General features: G+C 33.5%; 1 protein-coding gene across 1 annotated transcript; it reads right to left on the bottom strand.

Moving 5' to 3' along the window:
* Positions 1–17,757, bottom strand: LOC124368288 (THO complex subunit 5 homolog). The gene is made up of 7 exons (XM_046825562.1): positions 17,722–17,757; positions 16,646–16,860; positions 14,683–14,758; positions 13,302–13,487; positions 10,669–10,801; positions 9,048–9,157; positions 1–66 (listed from the first exon to the last, which is right to left on the bottom strand). Exons 1-7 carry the CDS (start codon positions 17,755–17,757, stop codon positions 1–3), a joined length of 822 nt encoding a protein of 273 aa, XP_046681518.1.
* Positions 17,758–19,579: the final 1,822 nt, after the last annotated feature.

Below are 19,579 nucleotides of genomic sequence, written 5' to 3'. Positions count from 1 at the left end.
TTAAAATTCGTATCCTATAGGAGGGGCAGGCTTGGACAAGACTTTTGCATACACGTTTGTATCAATCTGGAAAAGATTAACAATGGTTTCAACTGTGAATATACCCTTATTCAGATTTTTCAATGTTTCATGTTGCAGCTGACGTGGTTGTGAGCAAAACGAATTGTGAGTCTGACAATTCGAAAGATTTGCAGTGAGTAGGAGACCTAGCTCCTGAATTAGCACCCCCTGGACATAGCACCCCCTCGCTACTGACGTCATTTTGACGTCACGAAAGGGGGTGCTAAATCAGCACAGTGGCCGTGTCCAGGCCCTGAATAAGCACCCCCTTCGAATACGGGGGGTCCTAATTCAGCGCCTTGACCGTGTTCATGTGCTGATTTAGCACCCCCTTCGAATAGGGGGGTCCTAATTCAGTGCGTTGACCGTGCTCATGTGCTGATTTAACACACCCCCCTTGAATCTGGGGGCTGCTAAATCAGCGCCGTATTGATGAGATGAATAATTACCCCAACAGAATAGAATAATAAACGTTTAACCATATTGTGATTTATTTTTCAATAAAATAAAATAATATATATATATATATAACAATTTAAATATATTGCAATGAGTATATTTACTGCATTGCTGTGGTTTACTTAATATTTTCAAAAACAAACAGTTCATTACCAATTGTGAAAATAGTATGCATCAAATATACTTAAGTAAAAAACTAGGTTCTAGGCATTCAAATACAGGTTTATTTTAAAGTAAATTTAATTTGAAATCATGGTGCGAACAATGCAGAGGAACTGATAGTGCGTAAATCCGGCATGTGTAATAAATATACATGGTCATACTTATTAACCACTTTAAAAACAATTATTTATTTATTTTAATTTTTTGAATACCAATCAAAAGCGGGAAAATTTAGAACCGTGAAATTGTAATTTTGCGACGGCTAAGAGCCAATTATTTTTAAAGACGCATCATAAACTGAATAATACTATTTAAACTGAATAGTATAATTCAAACACACTTGACAAACAATTTAAATATTAGTTTATATCTACAAGAATCAATATCATTCAGTTATATCCTATCAGTTAGTTCAACTATAATTAAAAAAAAGTTGAAAACAATGTTAAAACAATGTTACTACTACCGTTTTTTTCAAAAGCGTTATTGCTTAGGTGAAAACATACATTTATATACTGAGTATTATGGATCTACATTGCTTAATTTACCCTCTGTCGGTTAGTGTGCGTTTTATTGTTTTTGTTAAAAATGGAATATCTTGGAAAATCTGAAAGGAAAACCTAAAAAGTTTAATCCTACCAAGTCTTGGTCAAAATTTTATGGCGACTAAAAATATATTATGATGTTATCTTTAATACTTTCAAAATAGTGGCTATTAAAATATTTTACCTTTTAACTTCTTAAAATCTGCAATTATTCTAAAATATTGCAAGAAAATGAATTTGAGAGGGTTCTATCACAAATCTAATGACCAAATATATAAAATATAATATGCACAGATTTACTGTAACAAAACACTGTCGACATTGAGGTTCTCAGCGAGTAGGTCACAATACAAAAAATCGAGTAAACGGCAGCTCCAGAATATCTTATGCCAATTGTGCTCACATCTTAGTCCCTTCATTTAAATTACAGGAAATACATTAATATCTGTTGCCAAGCAACTTTTTTGTCTAATAAATTAAAAACTACTAGAGATATTGCAAATTTATCAACAATGAACGCCTTTATGACCAATGAAGGACAAAAACAAACGTCTTAATTAACAATAATAAAATGTTGTATTTGTCATAAAGCTTAAATGTATTCACAATATATGTTAAAAAAACTAAATAAAGTGACTAGGTTATCTGTTATATATTAAGAATAATAAACAAACAAGAAAAATCGTACAGTAATATTCAGACAATAATGCTTTTATAGATGACAAAATCAAAGATAAGCGGTTTTATTGGAAATACATCTGATTGTCGCTTGACTAAATTTTCGTAAATAAATATATCCTAAAACAACAGATATTTAAATAAATTGATTACACATCTAATATATGATTCTATTCTATCCTTAGATAGGCCTGAAACATGTTATTTCAAATGTTTTGCATAATAAATAACAAAAATAAAAAAAAATAGGGGTAAGATACTCTAAAGCTGATGTTAATTTATTTTCACGAACCATGTTTTTTTACAGTAAAGATGCTCTTAATGAGTTATTTATTATTAGTTTGAAATATTATTTGAGTAATTAGATTTGTGATACAATCCACGATCAGATTTATTCTTGTATACCTGCCAAAATAGTGATTTCTAAAAAATCTTTAAGCGTAAATATCTTAAAAGCGATATATGGTAAAAAAGGGTATCAATTATTACACAATTTAATTAAAAATCCAACGATACCAAGTTTTAAAAATTGGTTGCTGAACGTTGGTCATAATAACCTTAATTATTTCTGAATATAAGTTTCTTTTGATTAAGACGTCATAAAAAACACTCTAATACATGTTGATTACCTAGACCAAAAATTAAAAATGTCTTTATAGTTATTATATTTCTATTTAATATTTTGTTTTTTAAATGGAAGACCTCAGACCTACTTCTGGTTTATAAATTTATACAAAGTTTGTAGATATGCTATTAATGGTATGCGGTGGTAAACGTAGATGCTTAAATGTACCAGTAAAGATTGCTATTTGTTGCGTTGTTAAGTTTGTTCTAACCGAGGTTTGAAGATTTTGTTTTACCCGGAAAATAAAACATTAAAAAACATAAAAGTTTACTGTATACAAAATGAAATATTATGTATATTTGTATAGTATTTTTTTATTATTAATGAAGTAATATTTATGCTTCTATACATCTGTTGACTACCTAGTTTACAAATCAGTTCACTACAACAACATTCATTACACTTTCCGATATAAAATAGCCTTAAAATAAAAGTACAGCTAAGCTGAAGTGTAATTTTAAATTTTACCTTTTTATAGACGCTTTATTAAAGACTTCACTGAGATTTCATTCTTCTTTTTACAATATTGTAAGAATGTCATCCTTAAGTTTGACACTTCCAGATACATGGGGTTAGAAGTGCACGTGTGACTAATGTAACACACAATAGTTAAAGATTCTTTAACTGCATACAAAAAGGCGATGATTTTCAGTTTTTGTCCATACATCATTACCGTGTTCTAGTTTATCTTTACTCTTTCCTAGTGTAAAAGTATCCGTTACCTAGAGAGTATAATATGCCACACCTTGGGCCAGTACACTCAAACATTGTTTGATTTCTTCTTATATTTTTTTCGAAAGTTCAATCAAACAAATTCACTATACATAATAAGTTATGTATTAATATAGGAATAACAACTGGGAATAACATCGATATTATTACTCGACCACTCGATACGGCCACATCAGTTCTGAACAGTAGAGTTGGTAGTACACGGACGGGTTTCGTCAGCTTCATCAAAATTATGTGTGTACCTACAGTCCTACAATCGATATTTGCAGGTTGATTTCACTCTGTATATTTCATATTTGGTAGACGGTCGATATATAATGAGAAACGATGTTAAGGCAAAAATAAGGAGTTTCAAGTTTTTATATGTTTACTAGCTGATACCCGCCCCTTCGTACGGAATTTTTGTAGAATAACTGGTACGTCATAGACATCTCCTTGATGTCTTTAAAAAAATGGGATACTACTGATGAAAAAATTATGGTAATTGGAAAATATTCTAAATTTAATTTAAATGCGAAATTCCATGATTTTTTGAACTGATGTTCTAAAGTAATTACAAATTACGATCCCTCCTTTCCTATAGTACTGTAGGTAATTACAGACTCATGATCCACATTTGAAAATAGGTTTACTCATAAAAGGAGCAACAAAACGTATATGTGAGAATATTTTACATTTAATAGTTGATATCACTTAATATGAAAGTCCCAATATGAATTCTATTATTCATTCTCGTAATATGACACTAATTATCATCGATACCGTTAGAAAAAGTAATATAATCGAGGGTATAATCCTTTACCAGAGGGATATATCTGCTAGAGGTAAGATGGACAGATGTCGACCAAACATTTTTCTTACATTAACTAGTTAGGAAGAAACCTTGCGGATTAATATACTTCATCCTTAGCTACCAATGCCTCATCCATAAGTTTTTTATCACAGTGTTAAGTTCATAAACTAATAATGTATCTTCAAGTTGTAGCCTCATGTGAAATATACCTTTCTTCCGACTCAGCCGGAAGGGATATTGTGTATTTGATGTTTCTATATGTTCCTTTAATTATGAAAAATAGTTAGGCATGATTCTATAGAGGATATTTTACACGTAAGCAATAGTAATACTTATGGGCGTAACCTTGACATATTTTTGTAAATACCATTCTACGGATTTTTGTGTAGTGTTAAGTCTATGGAGCTGTTCCATTGTGCAGATGATTCACGGTACGCCTAATAGTGCATAAGATAAAAAATTATAATCTAGTTTCTTACTGCAGATGGTTACGAGTAATTATTTAAGGGCAGGTACTGAAAAATTATTATAAAAATTATAAACAGGTAAGTCAAAAACTGTAATTTTCATGCTTTATCTGTTTCATTCCATAAAATTTATATTTGAAATGTAATTAAAATTAAATATGAAACAAAAATGCTGCAAAGAAAAATTCTATACTGTGTGACAGTGAACTATTTTGCCTAAAATACGAGCCTAAATTGTTTACAAAATTATATTAGTTTTTTAAATTTGAGTAAATTAAACTAAAAAAAGAACACTCCATTTCCGTGAAGCTATTAAATGAAATCAATAGTTTAATTATGGATTCATATACATTAGCCTTATTAGTCGGAGCATTATTATGTAGTATTAAGTCTATGGTAATTTTGGAGAGAAAGTAGCCATATTTGATTATTATATTATTCAATTGTTCATCGGAAATTGCAAAACAATCGTAGATGGTAGCTTATAAGTGGCAGCGTCACAAAAATCCAGATAACAACTATTATATTTATGAAATTGAATATGTAAAAGATAAATATCCTTTTTCCTGGTTGAATGCTAGGGGGTGCTAATTCAGTGACTGAGCCATGTCCATGCGCTGAATAAGCACCCCCTTGGAACAGGGGGGTGTTAATTCAGGGCCTCGACCATGTTCATGCGCTGATTTAGCACCCCCTTGTAGTCGGGGGGTGCTAATTCAGTGCCTGGTCCGTGTCCGTGCGCTGAATTAGCACCCCCCTGCCGTGACGTCAGAGCCCGAGGGGGTGCTTATTCCAGGGGGTGCTAAAGCAGCGTCCCCGATCTAATCACCTCTGAGGCTTTTACGTACTGTATGACTTGAAATGTATATCATACTGAAGTATCTTGAGATGTACAGTACACTAATGGGAGAAAATTGTAGACTTTCAAAACTCATATTAATATTTTATTAACCCACACTGATTATAAAGCAGATACTATGCCTTTAATGAGTTTGTGGTTAACTGATCCGATTATACGTTATAATTTCATCCCCCAACACAGTTATAATCACATAACACAAATCTTATTTCTTAACACGAACACTTAAGAACACTTTCCCAATTTCGCTAAGGACCAGAATAATTTCAAAATAAACACACTTCCATTTCATGGATATTTCAACCATTTTCCTAGACCACTGGACATCCTATAGTGTGTCTAGTCTTCCAGCAGGAGAAACTAAGTTCAGACAACGAAAATGTTGGCTCCAACAGTATTAGCTCCACTAAGAGACTATGAAAGGTATTGACTCAACGAATGTTTGTCTCTGCGAACCCTCCTAAAACAATTCCAAATTAATTTGCTTCAAGGCGAGACATTAATTCATATTAAATAAAAGAATAATTGCGTGACCTAAGGGTAGAAAACAAATTAACTTTGTTATATCTTCAACCATATATTAAATTTACAATTGCCATGAAATTCTTTGTTTATTAATAATTTAAATACACCAAATTTATTACTTAAGAGCTCCGTTTAGGGGCTCCATATTAGACATGTACCTGAGACATGGAATTCACTTCACTTATACCGTATAAGTGGACATTTTACTTAGTCACGAAAAATATAAAGAGAGTTCGTAATGATGGTTTTATCATACTATCAAATATAATTTATTATAACATGTTGTGTGCATACTTTCCTATTAAGAACCATACAGCTTATTACTTGTAGTCTGTCTTCTTATAGATTTTGACAATAAGATATCAATCAATAAATCATTGCTTTAATATATTGTACATGAAGTGCAGAGACGAAATTAAGATAAACGTTAGAAATCGATCACATGTGATGTCTATTAACTTCGGTCTATCCTAAATGAGCTATCCTATACCGTGACGGTATAGTCACATCCGGGTTCTAGAAATAGCTCTCCAAAACATTGAATGGTACACTTCAATATTCTGCTCACTTATTTTTACGAGCAGCCTTGTTGAAGCAAACATTCTTAATTGTTTTGCGTGCCTCAGCAGCCGTCAACTGATGGTAAACATTCTTTTCATTAAAATTCATTCTTCCTCCACATAAGCTACTGATTCCATACAGTAATACAGCTACTTATGAATGTTTCCGCGAAAGGCCCCCCCATTTCGTCTTGACCCCCAAAGTTGTTCATGGCTACGTTCTTGGTATATCAGTAAAAAATTGTTCTATTTAGGCACAGTAATGATTGTGTAGTAGCCTACCCTACGTTGTACTTACAGGTACATTAGATGGGTTAAGAACACTTTCGACTTATTTATCAATTAAATTCACTCATGTACGTTTATTCCTTGATTTTCTAACAAGTAATACATTAATATTTTATGTAAGCGGCACACGAAATCAATACAATTGTAAACATAGGAGTGAAATATTTCTCAAAGTAACATAGACTTTCCTTAAGCCCGTGGCAGTGTAAACATGAGAGATTCGGTATTATTATTATTTAGGTAATATTCCATAAGAATCACAACTGAAATTTGTTGTGTAGGCAATTTAATGGCATTAGTCTGTGTAAATAGCAGAGAAACGTTTGAAGGGGCTAGTGAAAATCATAATAGACGCGAGTTAGAAAAGTTATCATCACAATTCAACACAGTTTGGTCTAATAGTACTTTCGGCTCAGTTGTAGGAAGAAGTAGATAGACTTAGTGGCAAACTTTAATATTAATCATGTATTGTTATATTTATAATTGACATTAAAAATTGGTTATTACAGAAAGGTTAGGAAATGTTATAAGATTTCAGAACGATTTTAATATTGTTCTCTAGGTCCATAAATAACGGAATTAAGATGATATAACTTGATTCTGGAATTCTAAAAAAAATCAGCAGTATGAGTAATGGGGGGTGGGGGGGGGGGGGGGTGGGGGGGGGGGGGGGTGGGGGGGGGGGGGGGTGGGGGGGGGGGGGGGTGGGGGGGGGGGGGGGTGGGGGGGGGGGGATTCTCATGCAACTTGTCTGAGTTTTAATGCTTGATAGTGCCATAGCTTGTAAAGTTGTCCTGTTTCAAGAAGTTTCACTTTCTTCAATTTTTTACGTTTTTGGTAAAATTAAGAGGTTTCTTATTTTCTTCCATGAAACATCCCTTATGATAAAAGAAAATATATTAATTAGTAAGTTCTGTTGTTTTCCACCAGAAACCAGCGCACTGTAGTTATCACATGCTGAAGTATTTTGAACCATAAATTTCACATTCACTCTCTTTATACACCCATATTATCCGATATAAACACTGATAGATAACCAGCTATCCTTGAATCTCCATAAAGACTAGTTTTGTAAAAAACTAAGCTCGTCTCTTTATTTCTTGAGCATATATAGGTAGCTTTATAGGTAGGTGAGCAGTTCTTATCTTAAACAACTAAAATAGGTTACCATGCTTATCCAAATTCAAACTGAGATATAATCTCACTGCTTGAAGAAGCTCCTCCATAGATCTCAATGGAGTCTTAATACTCCAGGAAAATGGCAATTCGCATTGTCTCTAACCTAAGCCCACTGCAATCTTGCAGGAATTTAATTAGACAGCTCAACATCCTAACTGTTTTTGGATTTTTTTCCTGAAGATGGTCACTTTGTCAAATAAGCAACATCTGACAAGAAGAGCAGACATCCACAATTATCATACAAGTAGAACCAACAACTATACCCTTTCTATCCACCGCCTAATTATATTTGAGAAACAACCATCATACATTGGTGCTAAATACTGAAACATCCTTCCTGATGAAACCAAAGCTCATCGCCCACCAGCAATTGAGGAAGACACTATCTACCAATGGTAGTTGAAACCAGTACAGTTTGGAGGAGCTTGTGCATGGCTGAATTTTGACACTTTAACTTAACTATATGGATATAAAATATTTTTTAAATTATATTACCTCATGACTAGGCAAAAACATTTAGGTAAAACTGATTCATCTCTGTTCTAAATGAATATGTGAATAAATATTTATGACCATCACTAAGATTTATTGAAGTGAATATGATTACATAGATAACTAAGTAACCTACTTTAATTTTTAAGGCATTTTCTATCCATACTGAACATTGACATGGAACAAGAATGAGGTTGTTACATAACGTTTCACATAAATTTTGAGACATTAACTAAATTTTTAAAAGTCGTCAAGTGAATTTTGATACATTAAACATGTCATAGTACAAACTCTTGCATTACCTATACTTTCGCTTTGACACAACTAAAACTCATGTCACTTGAAGGATAATATTCTGGTTTGATATTTACACATACATTCAAACATTATTAACACTATATAGACATATTATCACTTAAATGTTTGTATTAGAAGTTTAAAATTTAGACTTTGTTGAAATATGAAAAAATTAATATCATTGATTGTTTGAAAATATTTCCTCGTAAAAGTTTTTGCTATTTGCACTGCAATTAAGAAAATTGCCATTGTACCCAGAATCATTTTTGCAAGAGCCTATACATATTAATATTAAAACAAACAACCTTCAAAACAATCTAACTAACCTCTTGAGTGTCAGAGTCGGAATCATCTGGAGTGGAAGTTTCCACCACTGTCTGTTTCAATCTCAGAGCATCCTCTTCGTCACCTTCGATCTTCACAGATATTGATTTGTCTAAACAAAGAATTAAACCTTATCAACTTTAAAACCTCCTTTATCCATTTTTATCCTATTCTGAAACATATGTATTTAAATGACAGGATAAAAATATTACACTGCAAACTATTAAAACATAATATCCCTGATTTGAATTGACACATTTCCATGCATATAAAAACAAGTAAAATACATCCTTCAAATGTATGTCATTTTGTGATTTTTTAAGTGTCTTCCTAACTGGTGGGGTGCCCTACTTAAAAACCCAATAAATAGATGAAAAACAGTTTAATTTACAGAACTATAATGTTGCATGATTAACTATCTAATCAATATATAACTCCAAAATTATTTCACTGTTAAAAAAATGGCAACTGTTCTAAAACTGTGATGTCAAATTCAACAAAAAAAAGGAAATACAAAATAATCATGAAACACAAAAAATTCAGTAAACAAATTAAGTCGTCTGGCCACTTTCAGCGGGGGAAAATGCAAAGAATACAAACATCTTGAAATAACGTCTTTCACCCAAACTTACAAAATAACACAGGATTTTCACACAAAAATAGAAGAGACCGCCCTACTGCAAAAATGGTTGCCATTTTTTTCAAAATTGGTAAATACATATTAACCCTCTGAATGCCAGACGCTTGTTGATGCCGTGGCCTACTGAGAGAGAAGCGCCAAGGTGAAAATGGCCGATTTTGCAGGGTTTTGTTTAGAAACTGTACATTTGTTTATTGAGATAAATCAATCAATGTTGTTTTGTTTAGTAGTGAACTGAACTATCTAAAAGAATGTTTAATAAAAAACATGTAATTAATTATTTATTAGGTTTGAAATTTACAAACAAATTTTATTGGTTTAGAAATTTGTTTGGAAATTTTTAGTTTTCAACCAGCATCTAAAAACAGTTTATCAATGACATTCCAAATATGTTTCGCCATTGAAAATTATAAACAAAGTCTTTCATAAACCATGTGTGTAGATTATGGAAGCAAAAGCTGCTTTTATTAATAAATAACGAATATATATTAAACATCCTACCAGTGGGAAATTAGTGATCAAAGAGTTAACATTAAAAATAAAACAGTAGCCAAAATTCCTCATTTTGAGTTTGCTGTATCTCTGTAAGTACAGATGATACTAATGGTTGCACACTTTTTTTTAAATCATCCTTTATCTGTATATATAATATAACATTTTTTTGAATATTATTAACATCATGTTTTACATTTATTTTGTATATACAACACATATATAAAATAAGATGATACATTTGTTTCACATCACAACCTCTGGTATTGTTTGTGAAAAATCAAACACGAATTCTTTTTGCCAATCCAATGAAAAGTTAAACAAAAAAACATAATATAGCCACTTTACAAAAGCATTCTTGGGAAGTACAATCATACAAGAGGCCAGTAGTGAAAGAGCTGGCTTTGTCTGAAATGTTTACAGTATATTTTTACTACTACTTTAGGACTATTCGTGATATCAAGAATACCATCAAATCATAATTTCCTTACCTCCAGCCTCTCTCAGAGCGTCAGCCTGTACAAACAGGAAGTAAAGTGGGTGAGGCAATAACTGGGCTGCTTTCTGCTGAGATGGTGAAGGACCTGTCGTCAAGCCTAGAGTCTCCTGCACTGGTTTCGCTACCTTATAACAAGAAAAACACATGCATTTATATCCCTTCAAGTCATGTTCAACAATTACTAGTAGAACGACATTGTTGCGTTTAGTAAATAAAACTATTAACAAGAACTCATCTAAATTAATCACTAAAGCAATTATAAACTTTATCTCTTTGCCCCATAAAAATTTGTTATTCCTGGTACAGAAAAAACTGTGCAATTGAAAAAAAAATCTAGAGATTATAAGCCACCCAGAAAACAAAATTTATGTTAGTGGTGTTATAAAGAGACCTGATTACATCTGTGAAGTCAACTGACAACTTTCCAATTTATCCACAAATAAACAACAACATTTGATTCGAATTCAATATATAAATATTAGAAATAGCTACATTATTTCCATAACACACTTAATCAAGTTTAAATTATCTGCACCTGGTGAATTGTACCTAGGTCTGTAATGATGTCACTAGGCCTGAACAACCTAGACCAGAGAGTATCTGATTCATCAATATTTATCATTAAAGCTTGCATGGCTTTTCATTTGATTTTAGTTCATAGGTTAATCAATTGTCAATTCATAAACTATAATTGGTTATTTCCAGTTTTTCACATGTAGAAGAACCTTGGGTTCAGACATATTATATTTCTGGTACATTAGTCTAGATGCCTTACTACGAGGGTTGTTTTTTAAGTAAGGGCCGTTCTCCCGTACACGGTAGTAGTTCGCGTTCCTGCCGTAACGAGCGTGTGCCCCGCCTCCCGGCATTCCTAGCGAACAACTTCATGTCAGTTGCAGCTCTGTAGCTAACCTGTATGCATTACTGTGGATCTTTAAAATGTTTAAGATTATCGAATCACCCGCCGCGTGTGAGATTCGGTCAGTGATACGATTTTTGACTGCAAGAAACATGTCGGCTGTGACATTCACCGTCAGCTTTGTGAGGTGTATGGTGCCAAGGCAATTAGTGAAGGTAAAGTGCGGGAAATGGGTCCGAGAATTTAAAGATGGCCGCAAAAATGTCCACGATGAAGAATCGCTCAGGCCGGCCATCTGTGATCACGGGAGATTTGGTTACTGCAGTTGACGCAAAAATTCATGAGGACCGACGGTTCACAATAACCACTCTCTCTATGGAATTTCCTCAAGTGTCCAGGTCAGTACTGTACAAAATTGTGTCAGAAAACCTAAACTTTAAAAATTGTGCTCAAGATGGGTACCCAAACTCCTCACTGAGGATCACAAAAAAAAAGAGATTAAGCAGTTCTTTGACTTTCTTGACCCGCTACGACGAGGAAGAAGACGACATGTTGAGTCGAATTGTCACAGGAGATGAAACATGGGTATCCCATATCACTCCTGAATCAAAGCAAACAGTCCATGGAATGGCGGCACACAACATCTCCAGTCAAAGTCAAAGCCAAGCAAACGCTGTCGCGGCGCAAAGTTATGGCAACTGTGTTCTGGGACAGGCGCAGTGTTTTGCTAGTGGACTTTATGCCGCGAGAAATGACGATTAACTCAGAAGCCTACTGCGCAACCCTGGCCAGTCTCCGACGCGTCATTCAGAACAAAAGACGCGGCATGCTGACAAAGGGAATTCTGCTCCTCCACGACAATGCAAGGCCTCACACCGCTGCTCGGACACAGGAAATGATTGGACTCTTTTGGCTGGGAAGTTTTGAATCATCCGCCGTACAGCCCCGACCTTGCTCCAAGCGATTTCTACCTTTTTTGGTACTTGAAAAATCATCTTTGCGGGAAGCACTACAATGACGACGAAGAAGTCAAGACGGCCGTGAACTCCTGGTTGTCAGAGCAGGCGGCAAATTTCTTTGAAGAGGGATTTCAAAACTTAGTTTTAAGATATGATAAGTGCCTTCACAAACAAGGCAACTATATAGAAAAATAAAAAAAAAGTATGTAGATTCTGAAAATAAATGTATTTTGAAAAAAAATAATTGTTGTTTATTATAAAAAAAAAAAAACGGCCCTTACTTAAAAAACAGCCCTCGTATTAATAGATTAACTTTGGAGCAAAATCTTTCCACTGCACATAAAACGATGTACGATATAATGTGCAAACAAACTCATACACTTATGAGGTCTGAATAAAAAGTATTTCTTTGAAGTTTGCTTTTGACAATGGAAGGATTGTGAAGGAAACAGGATTTATTCCAGACATTTGCTATTGTTCAGTGATACAATACTGTTCAGTGACTGTAGAAGATATGTCCAGAAGTAGCCCATTAAGCAACAAACAGACACTGCTTGTCAGTATAGGCCCTATATGTATTTGTATACAAGATGTGTTCTTTTGACTAACTGATTATTAGAAAAGAATTAGATGAAACATGTTTGACCAGTCAATTATTTAAAAGATCATATATATTATAGTTACAATTGATTATTAAAGAAACCAATTCAAGTTGTACTAGTGCTTTGTGAATTAAGATCTTTAAATTTGAATTCTAATGCTAATGTTTTGTTGATATACAGTATATATTGAATCATGTCAACTCACTGTCAAAACCTCCTTCAGCATGGGAGCTAAGTTGTCAAGTTGTGACTGTTTCCTGTTTATTTCCGAGGCCACCTTCTCTTTCTCAGCCTGCAGATCTTGACACAGAGTTGCCAACTGTTTACGTTGCTTCAACTCCCACTCCAGTCTGGCCAACTGCTGCTGGTGAGTGTCCACCTTTGTCACTTCCTGTGGAGCAAGGCAAGACAAACTTAAAAAGCAGTAAGGAAAGAAAAACATATATTATATCTAATTTAGTCAATAGTCTGACATTGTTGACTGTAACGTAGCTATGATGAGAAAGGTTGATTCAATGCGAGTTTTGAGTTAATTGTGCACCTAATGACACAATAAGAATACCTCTTCATCTAGATTACACAGGTGGATAGCTGCTGGGTAACCAGACTGAGCTCCTTTGTAGCCTAGATGTCTGTGACATCAAAATCACCCAAAGAGTTCGCATTGAACTTTTTTGTCACCATCTTTTTATGAATCTCTTCAGACAAGACGTGGACTCTAGATTCCAGGAGTCAGGAAATAACAAAGACGTGTTAGTTGAAGGAAAAAGACTTGAAAAGGTGAAAGGAATTCTGTTATTTAGGAAGTATCATAAACAGATAGGGGCACAATAAGAGAAGAGATAGGAAACAGAATATGGAAGAGTGGAAAGTTTTTCAATATGGTGAAGAAGATTGTGTGGAGTTGGAACATTGGGAAAGAATCAAAAGTATTGATGTATAAATCTTATTTCCAACCAATTTTATTATATGGAGCAGAGACGTGGATGTGGACTAAAAAAGATTTAAGTAGATTGCAAGCTGCAGAAATGAGATTTTTAAGAGGGATAGAGAAGACTACAAGAAGAGATAGAATAAGGAACGAAATAACCAGAGCAAGACTGAAGGTAGTTTCACTGCAAAGAGACAATGGAAGGAAGAAGAATACAGTGGATGGGGCATGTGAAGAGGATGGGAGATAATAGAATGCCTAGAATAGCACTGGAGAAGGAGGAAGGAGGAAGAAGACCAAGAGGAAGACCGAGAGGAAGATGGGAGGACCAAGTGTGGAGAGACATAGAGAGAAGAGGACTACAGAAAATACAGGTGGAGGAAGAGGAGACCTGGAATGATAGACAAAAGTGGAGGAGGCTGTGTACGACGACCGTGATAACGGAAACGTCAGATGATGATGATGATGAGTCTGTGCCAGAGTCAGATATCTGACAAGTGGAGGGTGAAATGAAGCTTAACACAATATTCACATTGTTGACTGTGCAATTAATTAATGCTGTGCAAAATAAAATATGAAAATTGAAAATAAAATAATCGATTTTACCGTTTCTTTCCCTGGTATAAACTAAACAAATATGCGTCATTAGACTTACCGGTCTTGAGATCGACTCCGGAGCTTGACTGTAAAACTCTTCTAACGGTACCAAGTCAATTTCTTCATCTTTTGATCTGGAAAAATAATTAAACTACTGAATATCATAAAAATTAGAGAGGTGTGATATCAACTTTGAAACATGAGTTTAATGATTTTAATTACTACTTCTTTTATTTATTTATAATTTTTATGGCCTACATTGGACCACTTTAGTCACTTTATATTTTCTAGTCTTTCTTCTTTTATCCACCCAATATTTCTTCATCCTTTCCGAGCGTAATTTCCTTTCCTCCTCCGGAACCACTCTTCCTATTCGTTGTTTGTTTCTTTTCAGCTGTAGTGTAGAGTGTTTGTCATTTAATATCTTTAATGTGTTTGTCTTGTGTTATAAAACCTCTACTGTAATTTGTAACTCTCTCATATCTTCCCTTAATTCTGTGAAACTAGCACCAAAGGGCACGACGGTTCCACATGTTAGTGGCGGTTTCCCGAAAGCGTCTGTTTCACATGTTAGTGGCGGCTAAATAAGTATCCTCTGCGGCTAACAACCGTGGTTGTAATTCGGAGCTTCGCTCCATCTAAGGTTGATAGCCTATGACAGTCCATCATGAAAAAGTCTTTTGGGAAAAAAATTCCACCGTCCATCCTCTCAAGGAAGGAGAAGACTACTTCTTTTACTAAATAAAATATTATAAAATAAGCTTTGACAAACCAAAAAATTTTGATTTAATATGTGTCAACATAACTATTCCACACATAATCTTAATAACTTAAGGATTTGTCAACATACACAATTTTAATTACATTTTAACAAATGAAATCTTAATAATTGACACATCATATACAATAACTACATAAACCTCTGCTTCCTTCATGCCCAACCCTGATTCACTACTCTTGCATATACAGAAAGTAAGTTAACTAACCTTTCTTGCCTGGAGCAGTATAATTTAACTATAACATATTTAATGGTTGGGGGAGAGGATGATGGAGGAGTGGGATTAGCTTAAAACATGCACCATTTTATAACTGCCATACCAGAGAGGAATTTCATTTTATGATACTGAAAGTTGGGTCACTGTAAAGAGCATTTCTTTCTAAACATTAGTGTTTTAACCATTGTGTTGGAGTTTTTATACAGAATAAAATAAAATATTTCGTAATATCTGCTTACAGTTTCCACATTTAAATTTATGAGTTGAATGAGATTTAGGCAAATTAAATAGTTTGGTTTATTATATACAGGTATCTGTTATAGCCTGAAAAATAAAGAAATAACATGCTGTTTTGCATTTCTGTTAGTGTTGTTGATGTTCCTGAAGCCAATGTGAAATTGTGATGTATATATTGTTATAATGTCACATTGTTTTGAAATTGTGTAATTTTAATAAACTACACAGATTGAAAACCTCACTCAATTGGTAAAAAAAAACAACACTGTGACCTAATAGGAAAGAATTTTATGATAGCAATTGTAGTGACTTAAACTTAAAAAAATACTGATTATCAATAAAACTATTATCATTAAAAGCAAAACTATGGCTTTTAGAAAACCCTTCTGGGGGGGAGTGATATTTCAAAAATACATAGAAATTTATATCTTAGAAATACATTTCGGAAAGGCCAAAACAGGATGCAACAACTCCATAAACCTAGTCTATGTAGTTGGTTAATCCTTAATGCAATAGCCTACTAGTTTACTTTTGAAAAGGCTGAAAACAGATTACCTATTATTTGCAAGATTATTAGTTTTTTAAATTTTGATTTTGTAGACTACTTCCATCACTCGAACATGAATAGTTGGAGTCTAAATAATTAATACTTTCATTAAATGCTTAATTAATAATTCAATTGAATGGTCTGGAGAATGTTATCTAAAACGTCAATATCAATAGAAAATAAAATGTTTCACTTGTATATTTTAATTGACTTAAAAGTATTATTAACAATGAAACACTTACTTAAACTGTAAGCACTTGGTGACTTCCTTTTTGAGGTGTAGGATTTCATAGAGCAAATTCTCAAGTTGCAGGTGACAACTGTCCGCTTGCTGTTTTGCTTTGTGAAGTTTCTCCCGAGCCTGGTTTGTTCTGAACTTCTCCAGCCGGTTCAACTTCTTGAGGGTAACAAACAACAGGGAGGCTTGTACACGCTTCTGAGCAATCTGAGCTGCAGCCTGAAAATAATAATTTGTGTTCTCAAAAATTAATATTCCTTAACATTTAGGCTTAAATAGAAAACGTTACATTTTTTATTGGCCCTATATTCCCATATATAGGCCAAGGCTGATTTGAGATTATTTTTGATGGACACGATTTTTGTTTTATCATTAGTAAAGCTTTGTTAGAAAAGCTCCCACTAAACCCTACATCTCACTGATCCTTGGTATAAAATTTGCTGAGAGAAGGAGAGAGATACATAATAGCCTAGTTATGTTATGAGATGAAAACTGCGATTAAGCCCAAATAATCATCTACGAAAATGGTAAAATTCAAGACAGACAAAGTCTCCAACTACATGAATGCAGATTTCAAGAGGACAGTCCTTGTCTTTTCTGATAATTGTAAGAACACTAACGCAGAAGTCAACTTGAGCGATTTCATAAAGACGAGAAAACTTTCAGATCAACCTTATGAAATAGAATAGCTCTTAGATGACAGGAAGCAAGATATTCTGTTACTGTTACTGCCACTTATAACATTTAACAGTGCTTAGTGCTGGGGTTTAATGGCACTAAATTAAGAATTTATTATGTTACGAAAGAAGCTAAAATTTCTTAGTAGAAAAAATGTATATACCTGTATGTAATGATTGTAATAACATTTTGTTACAAAATTAAAATTTTTGGGTTCCATAGTTCTTATCAACATATTTTTAGAATAAATCAAGATGAAATAATGGAAAATAAATAATCTAAAATTAAAAGATTGTAAAACTTTAAAAAATGCTTCAATGAAACTTAAAAATAAAAACTGAAAATTCACGTAAAATGCAAGATATTTTTATTTGCCAATAAAAATAGAGTTTTATATATTACCCTAACATTTGCTACAGTAAAACTATAACAGATCATGCATCTTTTACTAGATGACTAATATTCTTGATTGTACTTAACACTAAAAAAATTAGAAATTAAATTGAAAATCTATAAATATACTCATATAAAACAATTATTCTTAAGAAAAATCTATTCTTTCACTGACACTAAACAAATATTTTATAGCTTATCATCTATATATGTAGGTTTTTTATCTACTAGATTCTAGTTGATGGCTAGTAGGAAAGTTATTCTATAATTCATTAGTCTGTATATTTTCAGACCTAAAAGTGTTAAGGTAATCAAGAGGTCACCTATTCATACTTTAAAAAATGCTGTTAATATACCAGTAAATATTTTGAAATCAGTTTTGTACTAGACCTACACCTGTGGGCTATTTGAGGTTTTCAGTATTGCTACCACCTACATCACTTTACTCAACTAGTAAATATTTTAAAGCAGTTTTGTACTAGGCCTACCTGTGGGCTATTTGAGGTTTTCAGTATTGCTACCACCTACATCACTTTTTTTTTTCCTTGGGGCGGCCTACTGCCATGCACTTAAGCCTCACTCAACTAGTAAATATTTTAAAGCAGTTTTTGTACTAGGCCTACCTATGGGCTATTTGAGGTTTTCAGTGTTGCTACCACCTACACCACTTTTCTCAACATAGTAAATATTTTAAAGCAGTTTTGTACTAGGCCTACCTGTGGGCTATTTGAGGTTTTCAGTGTTGCTACCACCTACACCAATTTTCTCAACATAGTAAATATTTTAAAGCAGTTTTGTACTAGTCCTACCTGTGGGCTATTAGAGGTTTTCAGTGTTGCTATCTCCTGCAACCAATTTTCTGAACTCCTCACAGGTTGTACAGAATAAACTTAAATCCCCATCAGCATCCCTCTCCAAGGCTTCTTTTTCTTCGTGCTCCATTACATCCTAAAAATTAGTTTCACAAAACTTTATAATAAATTGTAAACTTTATTATAAAATTATCAAGGCTTTAAACAAACAACAGATTTTAACCAAAAGAACAACACTGTATCACGTACACAATAAATATTACAAAAATCAGACGAACGCTTGTAAAGTTCTTTAGGTTGCCTAAAGTAACAGCTTACCATATAGACACTACAGACTAGACTTAGGGCTGAACATTTGTATCTTACTACTGCCACAATTTAGGCTAAGTGATGGGTTTAAGCTTTAAATTAAACAAATTTTTCTGCTATATGTTTTGTAACAGTTTAGTATGAAGATTTTAAAACGTAGACCTAGTGAATGAATTTGTCAGAACCTACTTTTACTGTCTTCTTCATGTAGTGCCGTAAAAAGTACATTATAGACACTTTGAACTACAATATTACTGTGAGTGATTATATGATTAAGTTAAAAAGAATGAGGATTACCGAAAGCAGCTTCCACGCTTCTTTTAAAATATTCCATAGTTATACTGGTAAACCAGCTGGTTTGTTTAACTACACATAATGTAGCTATGGTAGGAAGAATTGATTCAATGTTATTGTTGAGTGAAGCTCCAGTTTACCTTCCTTTCAGTGCTTTGACTGGAATATTACGCTGCCATAGACTCAACTCTTGGAATCTGGGAGAAATGTTAGGCTGAAGAATCCCAAAAAGTCATTGGCGAAGATGCTCAAAATGAACTGTTTACATTGTTTCGACATCAGATATACTTTGTAATATAGGTGAAGAGGTATTCTCATGTCTCATCATGACAGCCAAGTACCTTCTGTATCGTAATGTCATTGACTTTAATTTTGTTATATACAAAGTTGTAAGCAAGATAGCGGCTTGTGACTGGGATGGTATATTGAACGAACAAGACGTCGATATATTG

This window comes from Homalodisca vitripennis, chromosome 8 (genome assembly GCF_021130785.1).
Source record: "Homalodisca vitripennis isolate AUS2020 chromosome 8, UT_GWSS_2.1, whole genome shotgun sequence".
Classification (NCBI taxonomy): domain Eukaryota; kingdom Metazoa; phylum Arthropoda; class Insecta; order Hemiptera; family Cicadellidae; genus Homalodisca; species Homalodisca vitripennis.
This window is presented reverse-complemented; position numbering and strand designations above follow the sequence as displayed.

Coding starts and splice junctions, on each gene's coding strand:
- LOC124368288 (XM_046825562.1), bottom strand. CDS start 17,757: ATGATCTGTTATAGTTTTACTGTAGCAAATGTTAGG. Junction 16,861..17,721: donor TTACTGTAGCAAATGTTAGG/GTAATATATAAA, acceptor TATTATTTTCAG/GCTGCAGCTCAGATTGCTCA. Junction 9,158..10,668: donor CGCTCTGAGAGAGGCTGGAG/GTAAGGAAATTA, acceptor TTCTTTGTTTAG/ACAAATCAATATCTGTGAAG.